Source organism: Hyperolius riggenbachi, chromosome 5 (genome assembly GCF_040937935.1).
Source record: "Hyperolius riggenbachi isolate aHypRig1 chromosome 5, aHypRig1.pri, whole genome shotgun sequence".
In the NCBI taxonomy this organism is placed as follows: domain Eukaryota; kingdom Metazoa; phylum Chordata; class Amphibia; order Anura; family Hyperoliidae; genus Hyperolius; species Hyperolius riggenbachi.
In genome coordinates this window covers 246798495-246818331 of record NC_090650.1, presented here as the reverse complement: position 1 = coordinate 246818331, position 19837 = coordinate 246798495, and the positions used below count along the sequence as shown (strand labels likewise).

Here is a 19837-nt window from a genome sequence, read left to right as displayed (position 1 = left end):
GGCTTGTTCACACGATGAGCGTTTGCAGGGTTTTTTTAAGCACTGGCGATTTCAGAAATCGCCCTAAAAATGCTTGTGCAATGATTCCCTATGAGAGTGTTCACATTTAAGCAGTTTGATTGCGATCCGCTTACAAAAGCGCTGCCTGTACAATTTTTGGGGAGATTTGGCTATAATGGAAGGTATAGGGAAATCACAAAGCGTTTGAAAAAGCGATTAGTATAGCGATTTCCCGACCGCTTCTATGAATAAATACATTGTATTTATTAATTTCCGGGTGAAAAAGTTCACTTCCTGACTGAGGTCAGGAAGTGAAACAAAATTGCTCTGCAAAAGCGCTTAGAAAGTGTAGGGAAAGGTGATTTAAAAAATTGCTATTAATTGCTGAGCGCTTGAAATAGCGCTGGCGATTTATAATGTGTACATACACTTAATAAAACATAATAGGCTGCGCCACCTCGAAATACACAACTCTTAACACTTCTCTCCCCATAAAATTCTGTGAGTTCGCTATGGTAAGTCCCATCCAGATATTTCAACAAACTAAAAACAGTCCATCGCGCTCTCACTCTTCAATCTGGGTTTGGCCTACCTACAAAACAAACAGACTGCACATCGCGTAATGCCATCAGAAATACGTAGCACACAACCTCCGTGTAGTGTGAACCAACTGATGGCACTCGTGCACCTGATTTATGATGTGTGCATAGCCTGATTGGCTCACAGTGCTCAGGAGGTCAGTAGCCAATGGAAACAGCTCCTGACTGAGCTAAGGAGCTCTGCTGTCTTTAGGCAGCTGAGTTCTGAGCCGGTGGGGACTCGCTATTGCTTCCTGTGTTCGGGATCGGGCGGTGCTATAACAGGCTCAAGCAGCCATAAGGGCTCGTTTCCACTATTGCGGTGCAGAATCGCCTGGATTCCACCGCTGTTGAAATTCCATGAATTAGCATGCGGATGCGAATTTTTGCGCGTTTTTTGCCGCGAATTCGCATGCGAATTCGCATAGGTGAGGGTATATGCGAAATTAACCATGTCACTGCCTGTTTGAATTACATTGGTACATATGCGAATTCGCATGCGAATTCGCATGAAAATTCGCATACCATAGCCGCATGCGAATTTCCTATTAAATACATTAGCGGCGATTCGCATGCATTCCACTCGCAGGCGAATTCGTTGGCTCTTTTGTGCGTTTTTTTACCGCTGAAAAAAACGCACCTCAACAACGCTACAGTGGAAACAGGCCCATCCACTTGCATTACATGTGCGAATCTGCATGCGTTGGACGCATGCAGATTCGCGATAGTGGAAACGAGCCCTAAGTGCCAGCATAGTTTTAATTACACGTAGTCCCGAACCAGTTAAAATAAATGACATTTCTCTAAACCTTTCACGCAATTAATTCCCCATATTCCCATTGAAATATTAATTTACATATGGTTTACTTTACGTGTGCTTTTCTTTTGGGGGGGGGGGAGGAGGGGGAGCAAGATAGCCACTTTAAAGAGAACCTGAACTGAAAATAAAAAGTAAAAATAAACATACACAGGTCATACTTACCTCCCATAAATAAACAAATAAATAAATGTAGTCTGCTCATCAATCTTTCTCCTCTCCTGCATCCCATTTGTCCACTGTAATCAATGCATTTATCTGTCCTCCATTTTGAAAATGGCCATTACCCCATAACAGCTTTCTGGCCAGCACATTGTTAAACTGTTATATCGCCCACTTGAGCCATAGGGAAACATGGACATTACCTTTCACATGCAGTTGTAACTGACAGCAGCCAATATGTAACTGAGAGCACCTGGTATATTTAAATTCTGACAAAATCTTGTCAGAACTGGTAGGGATCACTGTAAGAAGAAAATGGTGAGCTTCTGAGAGGAACTGACGGCAAGGTAAGTATGTACAATTCATTTGCAGCTACATCATGTGTTTATTTTAAATAATTTTACTCAGTTCAGGTTCTCTTTAACTAGAAATGGTACATTTCTTGTTTCCTCTCCCTATAATAGATTGAGCTGAATCTTGTGTTCTTTGCTTACTGTGTTTCTTTTCTGTGGTGTCTGTTTTAGAACTCTATCATCAAACGAGATCATCAAAAGAGCTGATATGTTTGAGAAATTATACAGCACCAGTCCTGATGCAGTTAGCTGCCTACTAATGCTGTCTGGGGAGCAGTCACACAAAGTGAACGTAGCTCTACCAGGCCTTGGCAGTTGTGGAAATGCATTTGTATTTCATCATTATCATGTCAGAGATTTTTCTGCTCTGTATTAGCCCAAAGCCCAGTGTATCATCTTTGTTCTCCAGGTAGCAGCTGTTGGGATTATTCTAGGTACCAGTCACATGCATACGTGGCACTCATTCTTGCAGATGCAATTTCACAATGTCCTTCACTTGCATTGTAAGGACAATACAATAAATGTATTTGCTGATATCTCCAGCACCTGCAGTTTTTTTGTACCCTTGCAGAATTTAAGATACATTTAATCGTTTCTCTTGGCATCACAGACAGTCTAACCTTGGAATTTGCACAAAGAAATATGGCAGCATATACTATAGTTTTTTGCTTTTTTTTTTTTTTTTTTTGCTTGCTTCTGACATACAACCAAGAAACAAATACTGCAGAAATTTCTAAAGTGCACTTTTACAGCTGATTTATGAAACATTTCTAAAGACCTGCACCAGCAACCTGTGGGAGAGAAAAAAATATCTGTAATGCCTATATTTCTTTATAATAAGAAACCAACAGAGTGTTTCACAATGAAGAATTCAAGCAGGGCAAGTTATTTCAGAAGGAAACAAAAACTTGGGAAATATTTTTTTCTTTAAGTCCATTTCATTGCATACAGCAGCAAATGCTTTTGAAAATATTTATTTTGAGTATATAAGGCATTGGCTACAGCAAGTGGCAAAAGAGGACACTTGGAAGACGTATGTGATGAAACGCGGAAAAGCCGCTGCCTCTCAAGGTGAGGCGGCTGTTTCCGCGTCCAGCATGGCGTCACAACGCGGAAAAAACGCCGCATAGGCAGAGCAGCGGAATCCGCATTGGGAACGGCGGAATCCGCATTGGGAACGGCGGAAGCCGCATTGGAGGCGGCTCCCGCACTCGGTTCACTGGATACATTGCAAAACAGTACTGGTGTGGCTGGGACTGATAGTTCACCTAGATTCAGAGTGACACGTGCACGCGCACAGAGGCAGAGCTTAAATAACAGCCAGAAGGGAGTCAGCTGACCAGGCGGGTCAGCTGACATTTTCCACTACTCTCATTGGTCCAGCAATTAGGGAGGTCCTGGAGAGGTCCTTGTGTATATATACTGCTGGCTGTTCACTTGCTATTTGTCTGGCGTTGCGAACACATACGTGGGAGCACTCAGACCTGTAGTCAGATCCTTAAGTGTGCCGGGACCAGCTGGAGCTGTAATCCTACACTTAGCTAGATTCTGTTGATAGCTTAAAGTACTAGTTTGATTGTGATTATCTGTTATGACCTTCTGCCTGCCTGACCATCCTCTTGTATTTATATCTTGTACCTTGCCATTCTGATACTCTGTTGCCGAACCCCGGCTCGTCCTTAGACTCTGCTTCTGCCTCTTGATCTTGTACCTCGATATTTCTGATACCCTGTTGCCGAACTCTGCCTGTACCTAGACTCCGCCTCTGCCTTCTGAATTTGTACTTTATCTGTCCGTGTGTTACGATCTGGCTTGTCTTACCTCGAGAACCAACCTCACTATTGGAGGCGGTTCCCCGTCCTGTTAGTGACACTTTCTGCTGAGTGTCACTCTCAGACTTACCTTCCTACTCACAGCCTGACTCCTCCCGCCTTGTAGAGTTCAGGTCTTCGGAAGGAAGCCGTGCAGTACTCCCCACTGCACTGAGGCTCAGTCCTCTTAGTGTTACTGTTACACCAATCACTACAATCTACTCTAGTACACAGGTTAGCTGGTATATTGGATTATCGGTGATACTGCAGATCACTTATAATCTGGTATACATCTGTATTCCCAGTGATACTGCAGATCACCGGTAATCAGATCCTCTCTGTGCTCCACCGTTCGTTACAACGTAGCTGTACCATTCCAAGTACACCTCAGCAAAATCCTTGGACAATACGTATGGGTACCCAGAAGGCAGTGCTGCACTGGTTTAATTAAAACTGCAGGCAATTATGTTTTTTTAGTCTTTTATAGATCAGCATCTGATTTTATATTTTATCTTTGATATTAGAATTGCTCTATGCCAGATTTACAACAGCATGTCATTTAGTGAATGATCACAGTGGATGCCCATTTGCACATTTTGTAGATTGATTCCATTATGCTACACCAATTAGTTTCTTTGGTATACGTGACCTAACAGCCATGATCAGGGTCGGACTGGGGTACCAGGAGGGTGGGGTTTCCCCCGGTGGGTCCCACCCAAATGTCCCGTCCTGCATGCAGTGTGTGGTGCACACACAGACACTGCCAGGCTGCCCTGGGAGAAGGAGCTGCAGGCAGCATGCTGAGGGTGGAAGAGCCCTGGTGCTGCTGAGGATGAAAGAGGACGTGACTGACCTGATGGTGCCCCGCCCACCCAGCCTGACCTCAAGAAGAGAAGTAGTGCTTCGGCTCTCGGGTGTCCAATTCCTGTGTGCCGTCCTTAGTAAGTATGAATGAGATGGAGGAGGGCATGAGGCTAGGCACCCCTTTTTTAATTTTCAATAAAGATCCCCAACGGCCATGGAAAGAAGCCCTGATCACCACTCGCAGGGAGCACCCCCCTCACCCACTACCCTTTGGACTAAATCTTAGTGTCTCTCTGTCCCCCAGCACCCGCACTGACCTCTCCCAGCACCCGCACGGACCACTCCCAGCAGAGGGTTGTAAGTGGGGGGTACCAAAATAGAGTTTAGTTTTGTTTTTTTGTAATATTTCAAGTATGCCTCATTTTTAGTAAGATATATTCCTGTTTTGTATCTTTATATTTGGATTAAGGTTTTACTGTTGGATAGAACGTTTCAAACATTTTCATTGCTTTTTTAACAGTATAAAAAGATAAGTGGAATGCATTTGCACTTTTTGATTAACATTTCATGTTAAAACGCCAGTACGCAAAACAATTGACATAAGTGTGACAGAGAAGTGGTCTGTCTAGAATTAACAGATAACTAAATTAAGCACACTCGGTATAAATCCTATTGATGCGTACCATTGAACAGGTATTCACCCATATCTGAGCCTCTATTGAGTGGGTGAATCCCTTTTATCTTAATAGATGGTTTGCCTTATATGCCCTGCTTCCGGGGAGGGGGGTAGGCTTATTTGAATGACAAAAGGGCCTAATTTACATTCGCCACAGAAGGCAGTGATGTATGAATATTCTGATTGTGAAGTTATTAAAAACTGTGCCACTCATGTGAAAGCCATGAGAATCTGCTCACCTGTGCACATCGGGGATTGGGCAGGATACAAGTGTATACCACCTAGAAATTACATTTACATCAGTGTACTAACCCAAAGTATCACAATTGCCAAAGCTCATCAGGCCACCAAACCATGCTTGCTTAGTAAGTTACTGTACTATGTATTTTCATTGTGACGATCTGTGGCTTGAGGCGCATTCTTGATTGATTGTCCTATGTTATTTGAGGCATAGTCTGTGAGTACAGTAATGGCTCTTTCTGGCGGAGTCTGTACGTTGCATGAAAACCCAACATGTAGATAATGATGAAAGGCAAAGCATTTGCTGTCTGTAAGAATGTTTGTAGGCGTGCGTTATGTGCTACGGCAGTGGAAATCAGAAGTTAGGCATGTACAGTAATAGGATCAATGCTGCAGGTTTCGATACAGTGTGAAAAAAAAAACTATTTTGTGGCACAGTAAAACATTAGCTACAGCTTGTCCACTTGTGTCATATATTTTTAAGGTATGTGGTGCACATATGAACCCATGTCTTCTGGCATCCTAACAACCCTTCTCGTTGTGTAACAATGTTAAACATGGTATTCTTTGGGACTATGGGATGCATGCAATGGGGTAAGTAGCGGGGTAACAGGCCCTGCAGCTGCTTGGGGCCCAAAGGGGTTCTCCTTCCAATACGTCCCTGGTAGCCACCATGCAAAGTGCTTAGGGAAGCACTAGTATCAATTCCATATTTACTGCTTATGGTGTGCAGCAATCCTTTTCTCCCATCTGTCTCTCTCTTCCCTTCTATTTGGATCTTTACAACCTTGTACCAGTCTTAACACTTGAATGACATTACATCACTGCTGGACTGACATCAGGATAAGGCCTGGAACCCACTAGGATCTCTTTTCTGAGTGCTTTGTGATTTGAAAAGCTCTTGCTAATGTAATTCTATAGGTGTGATCCCACTTGAGGGATGTGAGTTTATAAAAATCCCCCATAGCATTGCATTAGCAAGACCTTTTTCCAATCGCTTCTGCTTAGAAAAGGCTGCTAGTGGGTTTGAGCCCTAAGTCTGTATTGGTATGAGAACAGGATCATTGCATACTGTGAGATGGAAATATAAACTCTGTGTCAGTGCTTCCATGGGCACCCTGCATAGGGTGAAGGGGAATGGCAGCATTGGGAGAGTATGACTTATGTAGGGGTAGGGGGGAGAGATGGCAATGTAAGGAAAAATGTCAACACTGGGGGGTGGGGGTAGGAAAGTATAATAATGTTACAATTTGTATAATATATTATGCAATACTGGAGTGAATATACTAGTCACTGGTGGAGCTATATGACTGAACTAGAACAGTTGAACATACAGTGGGAACCTTGATCAATGTTTTCCTTGTGCATGAATAGTTGTTACACCCCTGGTTGTATGGTCAAGCCACTTGCATCCATGCACATTGTGCTTTCAGATTCCCATGGTGCACCCCTTGTTTTATAAAATAAGTCAAATTGGACATTGCTTTGCTTCTTATTTTAGCATAAGGATGTATTTGTATTTAATACTGTCAGTGTACTCTGCCAGTGCAGTGTTAAACTGTCATCTTTCCTTTTGATAAACACAGACCGTGTTTTTGTGCTCGTAGCCTGTAACATCCCTCTTCAGATATGTGGCTTCCTTTGAAGTCTTTTACAGTGCTGATGGGCTCAAAATGTAAGATTACAGAATGAAATCCAGCGTGACTGTCGTGTCAAATGCCTTTTTATTTTATTTTTTTCTCTGCTCTCCTCCCTCTTGAAGGGATCAGCTTGCCTGGAACAGATAGGCAGCTTCCAGAGCTTGAGTCCAATTTGCAGGAAGAAGGGCGATTATTTCAAAATGTTTGTCACTTCTCCTTGCTGTGATTTATCTCTGATCTTGTATTTCCTAACCTGAAGTGAAAAGCTTGTTTACAAGTGAGATTAGTTTTATGGGAATACACATCGGAGGGGATTAGAACATAGAAAAGCCTTGTGTTCAGCATGGGCTGGTTAAGGTTTAATTCATCTTGCCTGAAGACTCAGCAATTACCTCTTGAAACATTCATAAAACTTGTAAAAAATAAATACATTACTTTCTATTTCAATGTTTTAACAAGGTTTTCTTTCATCATTTCAAGTCCATTTGTTCAGATCAGAATAAGCGATGTGGAAATTAAATCTGCTTCACTTTGGCTTTACTTTTTATTCTGGTATTTGCTTTTTTCCCTCTCCCCGAAATGTGTTCTCAAAGCTGTATGCCATTGCTAAATCACAAACCTTATCTAGCTTTGAATATCATGTTTCACTAACATTTTGTAGGTAGGTAGTCAATCTCTTTTATAGAAAATATGCAGTGTTTTTATATCCATTTGCCTTAATAATGCAATGAATACTTTTTGAAATGCGTTAATATATAAAATTGTACCATGATTTTTTTTTTATGTACCCGTATAGCCTCAAATATAAGTCTACCTTGTGTATAAGCGTTTTCTAATATTTGAGCCTCTTAAGCTGGAATTTAATAATGACTGCATTCAATATACAAAGTAGTGCTTTTCCAAGCCAAAGGTGGCAGTGGGAGAGGGGTTATAAAGCATGCTGGCCGCTCTGCAAAGATTGAGAGGTACACCCACAACCCCCTTGGCTATGAGTCTGAAATTTATGTCTCACACAAGTACAAGTCGACCCTGATACTTTTATTTAGTGAGTCAGACCTAAATTTCTAGACTTATAGTCACGTATATACTGTATGTAAAGAATAGGTGAATTTGCAAACATGAGATTTACAGTAGAACAGAAAAATCAAAAGTTTAACATTTTTTTCAGCCAGAAGTGTGATTGAATTTCCTGTTTTTTTGTTTTTGTTTCGTTTTTTTATTATTTTTATGGATATCAGTTGATCGGCAGTTGGGGAGAGTTCTGATCCATTTTTGAATGGTGAAGGATAGATTGTCAATTTTGTGATTTATAGAGCCACACACTTTTTTGGGGAGTTTTCAATCATCTTTTTCATTATTGGAGAAAATCAAATACATTGGTAAGATGTATCAGAAGTTATAATCTATCTGAAAAAGTCAATTGCAATTCTCGAAATGGAAATAAATATTAACAATTGTACAATTATATGGTGTGTGGCCACCTTTAAGCTACATACACGCAATGGATTGAACTTGGCCAGTGGTGGTAGCAGGTGTTGCAAGTGTCACAGAGGCACATGCTCGATCACTGGCTCTGCATCCACAGCTTGGTAGCAAGGTGAATAAGGCCATAGTATAATGATGGCAGAAAGTGCAAGTATAAGAATAAGATTAGAATTTATTTGCAACCCGTTTAGGGCATATCCCCACTTCGTCAGGAAGTCACTCCCACGGACGCAGGTTCCGGACTGGAACAGGTGCAGTGACGATTAAGCAGCCGTCACCTGCACATCAGCCATAACTTTGCTACCTTACTGGCATCACTGGCCGGTCCAAGACATTTACTGCACAAGTGAGTGACGCCATTCAAGTCCAGCATCCCAGAGGCTGCCTATATATATATATATATATATATATATATACGTAGACCAAAGGAATATCAGAAAAATCTGATTTTTTTTTTTGGAGCAATGAGCGATCGTTTCTGCGGTCTTGCAATGGGGTAGTGGCGCTCAATCACGCTAAGGATGTTTAGCAATGTACGCCGCTAACGACCGTCACAGCAGATTGCTTCTTTAAGATAGCCATGACTTGAGCAGAATAGTACTGCAATCGCTAGAAGTCTCGTTTGTGCCCTCTTGTAATGGCCAATAGATGGATCGGGGAGCACTCGTCGTGGAGGGACGTTGTGGATCCATCTTCCTACATCACTGCGGTGAGTTTGTAGCTTTACGCATCGAAGAGGAGAGGTTCTGAATTGCAAAACAGTTGTGGAATTACTCTTTAACCATGTATGCTGGAGACTTCTAGCACCTGGCTGACACATGGGGCTTATTACCAGCATACTAGACCATTGCAACCTTCACTAATTATTTTATTATGCTGAGGCATGGTATAAGTTACCAAAAGGTAGGTTTGGAAAGACGGAGTAGTGAATCCAAGTGCCATTTTATCTAAGGAAACTTAGTTGCTTATTTTTGCACAGCACATTTGGGAGATCCTTTGGGATTTTGAAATTAAGCTGTGAGTTAGAAGCTGGTTGAACTTTTTAAGTGAGCTGAATATCCTAGATTCTTGGAATCCAGCTTACACACTGCGTGCTTTCTGTGCAACAGTACATTAAGCAGTTTCATCCTGGATGGAATTAGCATTTCATTGATTGTGTAGCCACTGATGAAAATGTATCATTTTTAATTTATTAATTTATGCATTGCTCATTAATTTCCACATTTATTTTTTAATTAATGCATGCAGATGACAGGTAGACTCTCTTGATGCCTGCAAAATACAAATAATGTGCTCCACGGCGAGCAGAGGAATATCTTTCTAAAAGAAAGGCGAAGTGGACAGACACTAGAGACTGCACATTTTGCTGCCATATTCTCAGGCGCCTTTTGTTCCTTGACTGGCCCTGCCTAATAACTCAAACAAATGGCACAAAACCACCATCATTCTCCAAGCCCTCTCTACGTGAACTGTAAGAGTGTAAAATACTTCATTCCTCTCTTCAGGGATTTTGGATTATCATTTGGCCCTCTATTTCTTTGTGATAGAAGAATCTGTGCAACATGTCATATTCTTAAAAAAAAATCCCATGAAGGCAGACCGAGCAAAGATTCTAAATTCTCTCAAAGCCGTTGTACTTATGTCAAAGCATACGCCTGTGTCCATTCTGAGTTACTTCTCTTTGGCAGTACCAAGGCATTTTATTTTGCTTTGTTTTAAACTAGGAACTAGACCAGTTCTGTAGAACAATTGGGCTGATTTCTAAAGGAAAGAGGAGGAAACCAGGAGGTCAAGGGTTTGATAAGTAGGAGAACAGTTGCCTGCATGGTGTGGGATGCTTATTAATTCCAAGAGATTCTTTTCAGGTTTCACAAATCACTCATATAGGACCCTGTTCATCACAGGGATGTATTTTCACTTCAAATGCCTGGAAAGATTCAGAGAAATATACTATTTTTGACTGAGTATTTGAAGTGCAAATGGACAAAATGAACTCTCTCTTTAAAGTGGAACTCTGCAATTTGCAGATGCTTTGTGATCTTTAGGGACAAAAGCTAAAAAAAACTTCAGAGCCTCAAAGATGATGTAAAGTGAGCTGATGATGTAGTGAATGACTTTCCAAAAGGTTTGGGGAGAGGAGTGCTGTAATGACATTATCACACTCCGTTCCAGAAACATACACAAATATATAAATGTGACTTCAGGCACATAGCAACTCTACAAAAATAAGTATAAATCAGACGCATCATATTCTTCACTTGGTTTTAGAAAACCACACCAGTCCTCAGGGTAAAACTACATACACACACACCCAGGGCTGCCATTCAGGGCATCACAGGGGGGACTGCTGTATGGGGCCCTAGTGAATCTGGGGCCCAATAAACAGTGCCACACATCCAGAAGTTACCTTAATCAGTTAGTGATTAAAGTAAACCTACAACAAATGGGAAAAATGATTTTTACTTACCTGGGGCTCTTTCCAGCCCCCTGTAGTCCACAGTGTTTGTATTGTTCCGGGCCGTGTGGCTCTTCCATCATGCTCCCATAGCTTAACAAACTGAGCGTATGCAGAACACCCCAGCCATGGGAGCATATGAAAAGTGGTCACACAGACATTAGTTTGTTCAGGCCTTTAAAGATTGTGATTTGCCATGTGGGGAAGAGGGGAGTGGGGGAGCCCAGTAGGTTTGCCCAGTATGGGGCAGAAGGGAATGAGGGGGCCCAGTAGCTTTGCCCAGTATGGGGCCCAAAAAGTTCTGATGGCAGCCTGCACACACCAGATGAAACTTGGCCAAGGGAGCTGCTCAGGACCATCTTGGCCAATAACCTAGCATATGTATGCAATGCCGCATAAAGATGTGGCATGCCAGATCAGTAATGATGTTGACACATGTGTCCATTGTCCCCCGCCTGCTGGATGCCGCGCTATCATCTGCTGTGCTGTTGTCTCTCCTCCCTTATTCATAGAAACACACTTTCCCTTGGCTGTAGCCATAGGGTGCCTGTACAATCCTCTGACACCACTGTGTCGGCCAAAGGATCAAGATGAAGAGCGACACATTAAGTGTGTACATGGGTTGGTAAAGTTTAGTCACTCGGGTTGCTAGAGGAGATCCCCTATCTATCTCTGTGTGTGTACGTGATATTCTCTCAACACCAAGGAGAGACATTTTAAGTGTATTTAAGCCCTGACATAACATTCAATAAAAAGTGTTTTCCTACTTTTTTTTTACCCATACGATTATCATATTTGCTTTTGTGCACAGGTATTTTCATCCGTTCACAAATGACAAGATCCCAAAGTACAGTTAATCTGCTGTGAAAGCTGACATCAGGTCATGTTGAGGTTTGTCTTTGCTTACCTAAGATGATCTTAAATGACTCACAGCCATCAGGCTGGCCATACACTAGTCAATTTTTTTGCATAGATCGCCATCCAGTTTGATCAAATCTGCTAGAGATCGATGCAGCAAATGAATTCTGATCGATTTTCAGGTAAAATTGATTGTTTCAGTTGATCACACCATATGGAAGATTTTTCTGGATTGGCAGTGGGTCTGGAGTGCATCACTAGCAGCGCTTGATTTCATGTCGGCTGCAGCAGCAGCGGTCCTTACACTCACCTGCCAATTACGTGTCTTCTACTCACTGCCAGACTCTGCTTACTGTCTCTTCTCTCCCAGTCGCCTGTGTTGCATCCTAAATGGTAGAGGCCTCTAGTGGTCACGTAAGGTATGTGCAATGGTGCCTGTAATGTTTGACATCTGTTGCTTATTATGTGACACAGGCCCCTGGTGGAGAAGAGATAGGAGCAAGTGCCAGGCGGTGGAAGGAAGACGTAAGGCAGACATGTAAGAGCTGACCACTGTGCATGGCTCGGGGAGGGGTGTTCGGGTCTTGGGAGACCAAGGGACTCAGCAGGCAGTGTGCACAGATTTTCAATAGATTTCATGCTGAAATATTTTGAACATCTGTGTGTAGTGTGTGGAGGGGTTCGATCGGATAGATAGATCACATAATGATCAGAGAGGCATCTATATGTTGGGCCGCATTAACCAGTGTATGGCCAGCTTTACTCTTATTTTTGCGGTTTTCAGTTTTCTGGCATTCTAGTACATGTAATGCTAAATATAAATATTCAGTTGTGGGATTCTGCTGTTCTTTTATGTTTTGAAAAGAACTGCTTTCCGTAGTGCATTGCTGGTGTTCGCTGAATTTCCTGCTGTGGCTCCTAAGATATTTCGATCATACTTTATTTCAAAATACTGAAAGGAGAAACCGCCTAGTCTGCAGGTTACGGAACATGTGCTAGAGAAAATCTAGTAAAGCTTTTGACACCACTCAGAATTCTGCTTTAGATGTAATGTATTGATCTGCATTTTCCCTCCTGACAGCCTGGCTCCAATCTGTGTAATGCCATAGAAATGATGGATTAATAACATGTAATGTCCTGCCGTAATTCATGTATATTTTACAACACAATGAATGCTAATTCTGACCGTAAGCAATGCTGGTTGATCATTATGAGCAATTGATTTTCCTTATTTTGAGTTGTGATTTTCTGTGCTTGTTTTTTATTACAGTGTTCACCTCTATTTCCTGTTTCCCAATCTAGAAGAGGGGGGCTTGGCCACATATCGGACAGCTATTGTTCAAAATCAGCACCTTGCCATGCTGGCTGAGGTAATAAAACCCTCTCATATTATTGTCTCCCCTCCCCCACTAATATTTTCTTTTAGCTTTTTCTCTAGCAGTCTTCTTGATACTTTCCCTTCTGCCTTTCCCTGCACTATTATTAAATCTCCACGGTGACAATGGCTACTTTTTTGTGTCGTTCAGCTTTATTTACTGCATAATAGGCTGCATTTCCCATCCACGATATTTAATATCCGCAGATGCTTTTTCAAAGTAGATTCATCTACATTTCACTGCTTTTGCAATAAAGGTGCTCTCTGCTGGGATAATGGAGCATAGGGATTGTAAAGTGAGGGCTCCAGATCTTAATTATTTAAATTAGTCTTCAGACTTCTTGTGGTAAAAGTGAAGACCTTCATTAAATCTTTTAACAGCTAAAATTGCTAAATTGTATCTTTTAACCCGTCTTGTGGTACAGTGAGCATAACGGGGGCTCACTGGAAAAGGTGACAGTGCAATTCCAGCCAAAACACGTATTATTCAATTTAAATGGCGTTTTGAAATTTTAGAAATCCTATTAGGATTTCATTGCTGATGACAGATTGGTGGCATCTAGACAGAAATCTAGGAGAACTCCTTCTGACAGGGAACGGTAACTGCAGTAAACAACTTCTCAAATAACCTAAAATCTCCTATCCACAACTAAAATACAGGTTGTGGCTAAGGTTATTTTTATCATAATTAATATTGTTTTATTTAGTTAGTGCCCACATCTTCTGTGGTTCTGCGCAGAGTATAAAGCAAACAATGGTGGGAACCACAGATACATAAATAGGTTACATACAGAATACAATATGACAAAGCTACGTTTACAGGAGGAAAACCAGAAAAAAAATCTTCTGAACCAGGTGCATATTCTGGAGCACCACAGTAGGGCCCACACCAGGTCTACCACACCTCCTCCAAGTTGCCTCCCTCTCAAGCTAATAGTGCTCCCCCGGGGCCTCTGCAGAGTACTAGTGGCAAGCATGATCCTTCCTGTCTGTGTCCTGTCTTCATCATCCCTAGAGCCTCTCCTCCGTGACTGGCAGCATGTGGCACTCGTACTCCGAAGGACAGAGGAGGGTCTGGCCCACTGCCCTCTGTACACAGTATTCGCTGCATAAGGGGCACAGACATTTTTCCTCCATTTTTTTTGGGGGGGGGGGGGGGGGGGGCTTATGTATTGATAGGGTAAGGAAGGGGCTTGCAGATGAGGCAGTCAGTCTCGGCATCTGATGTACTTGTGGGTATATGCAAAGTCCAGAGTTGGTTAGCATACCATTCTTTTTAGGGCCCATTTCCACTGGCGAATAGGATGCGAGGTTATCACCACATCGTCTCGCATCCCTCTGCAGGTACTTCCGGTTGTCTTCCGGACAGCTGGATGCGGCATCATGCAGCTTCCTGGCGGCGGCTATTGGGATCGGATGCGTGCTGCGGAAAACTGCAGCATGCTATCCATCATTTCCCCCGTGCCGCATCGCGCCGGATCGCGTAGGTAAATTTGCGTCAATGGAAACAACTCCATTGACGTGAATTGGTTGCAGTTCCCTTGTGATGCGGAGTGGTTTCCGCATTGCAATGCTTCTAGTGGAAACAGGCCCTTGAAGCCAAAGTATTAATGCATGTGTCTACAATTGACAATTTTTTTGAGGCCACAAATGGTCCCATTCATCAGATAAAAGCAGACAAGCAGATAATACACTGAAATGCAACGCAATTTAAATACAATGCTGATCAGAGAGCGCTCATGGCCGTTAGAGCAGCACACTCATTAGTATGAACAAACTTGCAGCAAAGATAAAAATCTACTACAACAATCTATAATCTCACACTGTTATCTTTACAGGTAAATGCCTTACTAAAAGGTCTCTCTGACCATATGCAGCCATGATTGTACATAAAATGTGCCCATGTAATGCAAAAGTAGTGCCTGAGAATCATATGCAGATGCATATTCACCCTCTTGCGCTATGAAACAATAGGCCAGCAAGAACCGTACCATTGACGGGCAAGCGGACAAGCCACCGCTCCAGATATTGGTGTGCTTGATTTACACACAGTGAGTGCGTTGCTGTAGCAAAGAACCACTCATATCCTATAGGGAATGCGGCCGTCATTCCCCCATTGACCAGTTTGTTGCTTTGCGTTTCTTCCCATGTGAAGCTATCTTTTTAATTTGTGTTTAGGAAAAAAGGGATGTATTTCATGTTTTGGCTTTGACACGTTCTTCACCCAAATACCGGTATACGTTGTTCCTACAAATGTATTCAGTCCTCTCCTCTCCACCTACTCTGTGGCCATGCTTCTATCTGTAGAAGTTATCCAATAAGTAATATAATCAATCTAGAATAAGTTTGGTTCAGTTTCTCAAGTTCTGAATTTATGAGAATTCTGTACAGATTCCGCTGCCTCTGCAGTTAGCTATATATATGAATAGGGATGTAGCACTATAAAACACTTAAGTCTTCTCTGTCTCTAAAAATAATCCACAGCAATGTACTGTGTTATCAATTCATAGTAATGGGAGGGCAGCCAGAGATTTAGAAAGAAGTGTCCCTGACTGTATACTACAGATAATAGGCCTGAGTAGGTAGGACCCATTCCTTTTGTATATCTGGGAGTTCTTCAAAGCCTGATGTAGCTTCCCTGGGATAGATGCAGCAAAAAGCTCAGTCCGTGGCTTATTCCTTTTTCAGCTGAAGCAAGTACTTGAGAAGTGCCCTGATAACTCCCTTCACTGACTAATGAAATTGCTCTGGATGAATGACATCTTTTAGAACAGTGTTTCTCAACAATATTATACAGTTGTACCCCTTTTTTAACCCTTTAGCAGCCAGCTTATTTAGAGGCTTGCATGTGCTGCCGACTGAAGTCAGAAGCAGAGCACTTATCATAAACAATATAACGCTATTGAAGTTGCTAATGGGTTAATGACTACAGTTGTAAAGTACCCACTGTTGTGAATCACATCGCCTCAATAACCCCTAGAGGCATATATATTTATTACATTTGTCCATAATTGTGCATAAATGCTTTAGAAACCGTGCTCCCTTTCCCGGGCTATGCATGCCATGTATTGAGAGGCTAGTTTTTAGAAAACACACACACCACGTTATGTCACCATGACCTGGATGATTGAAAGTCTTTAGAGAAACATTTGTCGTGTTTGTAGGTTGTTAAATTATTAAAAATGCTTATCTAGTGACAGACTAATGACATAGTATTTGATGTTGTGAACTGTACATAGAAAACAAAAAGCATCTACACATATGCATTAGACAGCCTTCAATTATAGTGTTCCACTCACCAGCTACACCACTTCCCAGTGCTGCATAGGTCTTTAGCCACAGTAACAGCTGCTCATTACAGGTTACAGTACTGACAAGTGTTTTTCTCTTCCCCTTCAAAAGGTCAAATTGCAACTTAACAAAACCGAAGAAATGCACATAATTTTCTAAAGTACTTTAATTTAATGGAAGAAAACATGCACCTTGCAACATTAAACACCTCTACAGCTATTTTTCGTTTTTGTTTTTTTTGTTAACTGGTGGGGACCACCAATATGAGCAAAAAGTACTCTGGGGAAATTGGTATTAGAAATGACATTTAACTATCCTAGATACATGTACTTAGTATATAAGTAAAGCTATGATTTGACTGTACTTAGTAGCCATAAGGATTAGCAGTAAAGCTACTAATCTTATTAGCGTAGCCAAACAGAAAATGTACTGATAATTTAATATGAAAAGCATAGTCAAATCTGGTCTTTCACTAAATTAAATATGTTGTGATTTCTATTGCAGCAGTACTAATAGTAACTGTCATTATTATTCTTTCATGACAAAGAAAACCTTAAAGTGGACCTGAACTCTTGCACAGGACAGACAGAAAGCATAGAGAAACTTGTATGTATTTAGAGTTTAGCATGTCTAATTCCCCCTCATCGGTGTCTAATCACAAGTTTCATTTGATCTCTCCCCTGTGTCACATGACTGTTATGGTAGATAAGGCAGTAAAGCTAATTTGAAAGCACAGGGTGTTAACAATATGTCTGCTTCCATGAAAACAGGAAATAGAAACACCGGATTGATTTTAGGATTTGTATGAGCTGTAACAAATAAATGTTTTCCTTTAAAGCAGACTTAAAGATCCCAAAAACAAAAAGTTTCACTTACCTGGGGCCTCTATCAGCCCCCTGCAGCTGTCCTGTGCCTCCACCATTCTGGAACGATCCTCCGCTCCCCCGCCGCTGCTCACTTTCTCTTTCACCAACTTAGAAGTCGATGTCCACTGTGACTGTGCGGGCCTGGCCGCACATGTCCTCGTTCGCGCTCCCGTCCTGGGACCTTCCTGTGCAGGCGCAGTATGAGAGAATCTCTACTGTGCCTACGCAGGATGCTATCAGTGAGGGCCCTTTTCCACTAGCAATCGCTAGCGTTCAAGCTGAACGCTAGCGATTGCTGAATCGCAATTAGCGGCGATTCCCCGACGTTCGCGGCCGCGATTTTGCTATGCTATGCACTGCATAGCAAAATCGCGGCAAATATCGCTCCGCCGCGCGTTCGCGTTCCCGACAAAAACGAATCGCGGTAGTGGAAATGACCTACCGCGATTCCTATGTTAAAAAGCAAACCGTAGCGATTGTGGATAGTGGAAAAGGGCCCTGATGGGAGCGCAAACAAGGATGTGTGAATGGCGACCGGCAAAATAAAAAGTGAGCTGCGGTGGGATCATTCCAGATATGCATAGGGTGGCTGCAGGGGGCTGGCAGAAGCCCCAGGTAAGTGAAACTCTTTTTTTATTTTTTTTAGGGATCTTCAGGTCCGCTTTAAAGGGAACCTTAGCTGAGAGGGATATGGATGTTTCCTTTTAAACCATAACGGTTGCTTGTCAGCCCTGCTGATCTCTTTGGCTGCAGTAGTGGCTGAATCACACACCTATAACAAGCATGCAGCTAATCCAGTCTGACTTCAGTCAGAGCACTTGATCCGCATGCTTGTTGAGGGGCTGTGGCTAAAAGTATTAGAGACACTGGATCAGCAGAAGAGTCAGGCAAATGGTATTAGGAAAAATCCATATCCTTCTCAGTTTAGGTTCCCCTTTAACCACTTGCCGACCGCCCACTGTCAATTGGTATCAGCAAATTGCCACCCCCAGGACCGTGCAACGCCAATTGGCGGTGGCACCTGGGGGACTGAGTTGACCTGTGTACTGTATACATCTATTCTCCCCTGTGATCACCTGTCAATCACCCATCAATCACCCCCTGTCACCACCTTTCATTGCCACCCATCAGATCAGACCCTACCCTGCCCCTTGCGGGCACCTGATCACCCGCCCACACCCTCAGATCGCCCGCAGACCCCCTCTGATCAACTCGCCAGTGCATTGCTTGCATTTATTCTCCCCTCTAATCACACCCTGATCACCTATAAATCACCCCGTCACCCCTTGTCACCACCTGTCACTGCCACCCATCAGATCAGACCCTAATCTGCCCCCTGTGGGCACCCAAAAACCTGCCCACACCCTCAGATCGCCCTCAGACCCCCCGATCGTCTCCCCAGTGCATTATTTACATCTGTTCTCCCCTCTAATCACCCACTGATCACCCATCAATCACCTCCTGTCACTGATACCCATCATACCCATCAGATCAGACCCTCATCTGCCCCTTGCGGGCACCCAATCACACGTCAACACCCTCAGACCCCCCCTAATCACCTTCCCAGTGCATTGATTGCATCTATCCTCCCCCTCTAATCACACCCATCAATCACCTCCTGTCACCACCTGGCACACCTACCCATCAGATCAGGCCCTAATTTGCCCCGTGTGGGCTCCTGATCACTCGGCCAAACTCTCAGATCCCCCTCAGACCTCTGATCACCTCCCCAGTGCATTGATTGCATCTATTGTTCCCTCTAATCACCCCCTGAGACACCCATCAATCACCTCCTGTGACCACCTGTCACCCCCTAGCACTCCTATCCATCAGATCAGGCCGTAATCTGCCCCCTGCGGGCTTCTGATCACCCGGCCAAACCCTCACCCACCCCACCGCAGTGACAGAATTTTTTTTTTCTGATCACTGCTGGTCTTTACGACTTAATTGTGGCTGAGACCAACCATTATGCCACACAATATGCAACCGCCAATCCAAGAAGCTACCATGCCCAGTCTTTTCGGTGGAAACCACTCCAAGTTTCCGAACGTAACATTTTTGGGGGCCTTCTCCTTAACATGTGTCTAGTCAAAAAGAATGTATTGCGGTCTTATTGGTCTACGCACCCAATACATCACATGCCCATGTTCTCTTCTGCCATGTCCAGGTCATGATTTGAGAACATCCTGCGCTTCCTGCACTTCAGTGCCAATACAACCTGTCATCTAAGAGGCCACCCTGCTTATGACCGCTTCCACAAAATTCGGCCCCTCATAGACCACCTGTCCTCAAAATTTGCAGATGCTTATACCCCCTGAACAGTCATTTTGAGGCATTTGGTTTCCAGACTACTCCTCACGGTTTTGGGCCCCTAAAATGCCAGGGCAGTATAGGAACCCCACAAGTGACCCCATTTTAGAAAGAAG

The 19837-nt window shown here is 43.0% G+C and overlaps 1 protein-coding gene across 1 annotated transcript in view; it reads left to right on the top strand.

The window, feature by feature from the left end:
- DROSHA (drosha ribonuclease III) overlaps positions 1-19837 on the top strand; it is a 417719-nt gene that overhangs the window by 251917 nt on the left and 145965 nt on the right. Inside the window, exon 21 of the mRNA XM_068236738.1 lies at positions 13150-13249. Within this exon, the coding sequence (XP_068092839.1) occupies positions 13150-13249 (100 nt within the window). The remainder of the gene's footprint in view (positions 1-13149; positions 13250-19837) is intronic.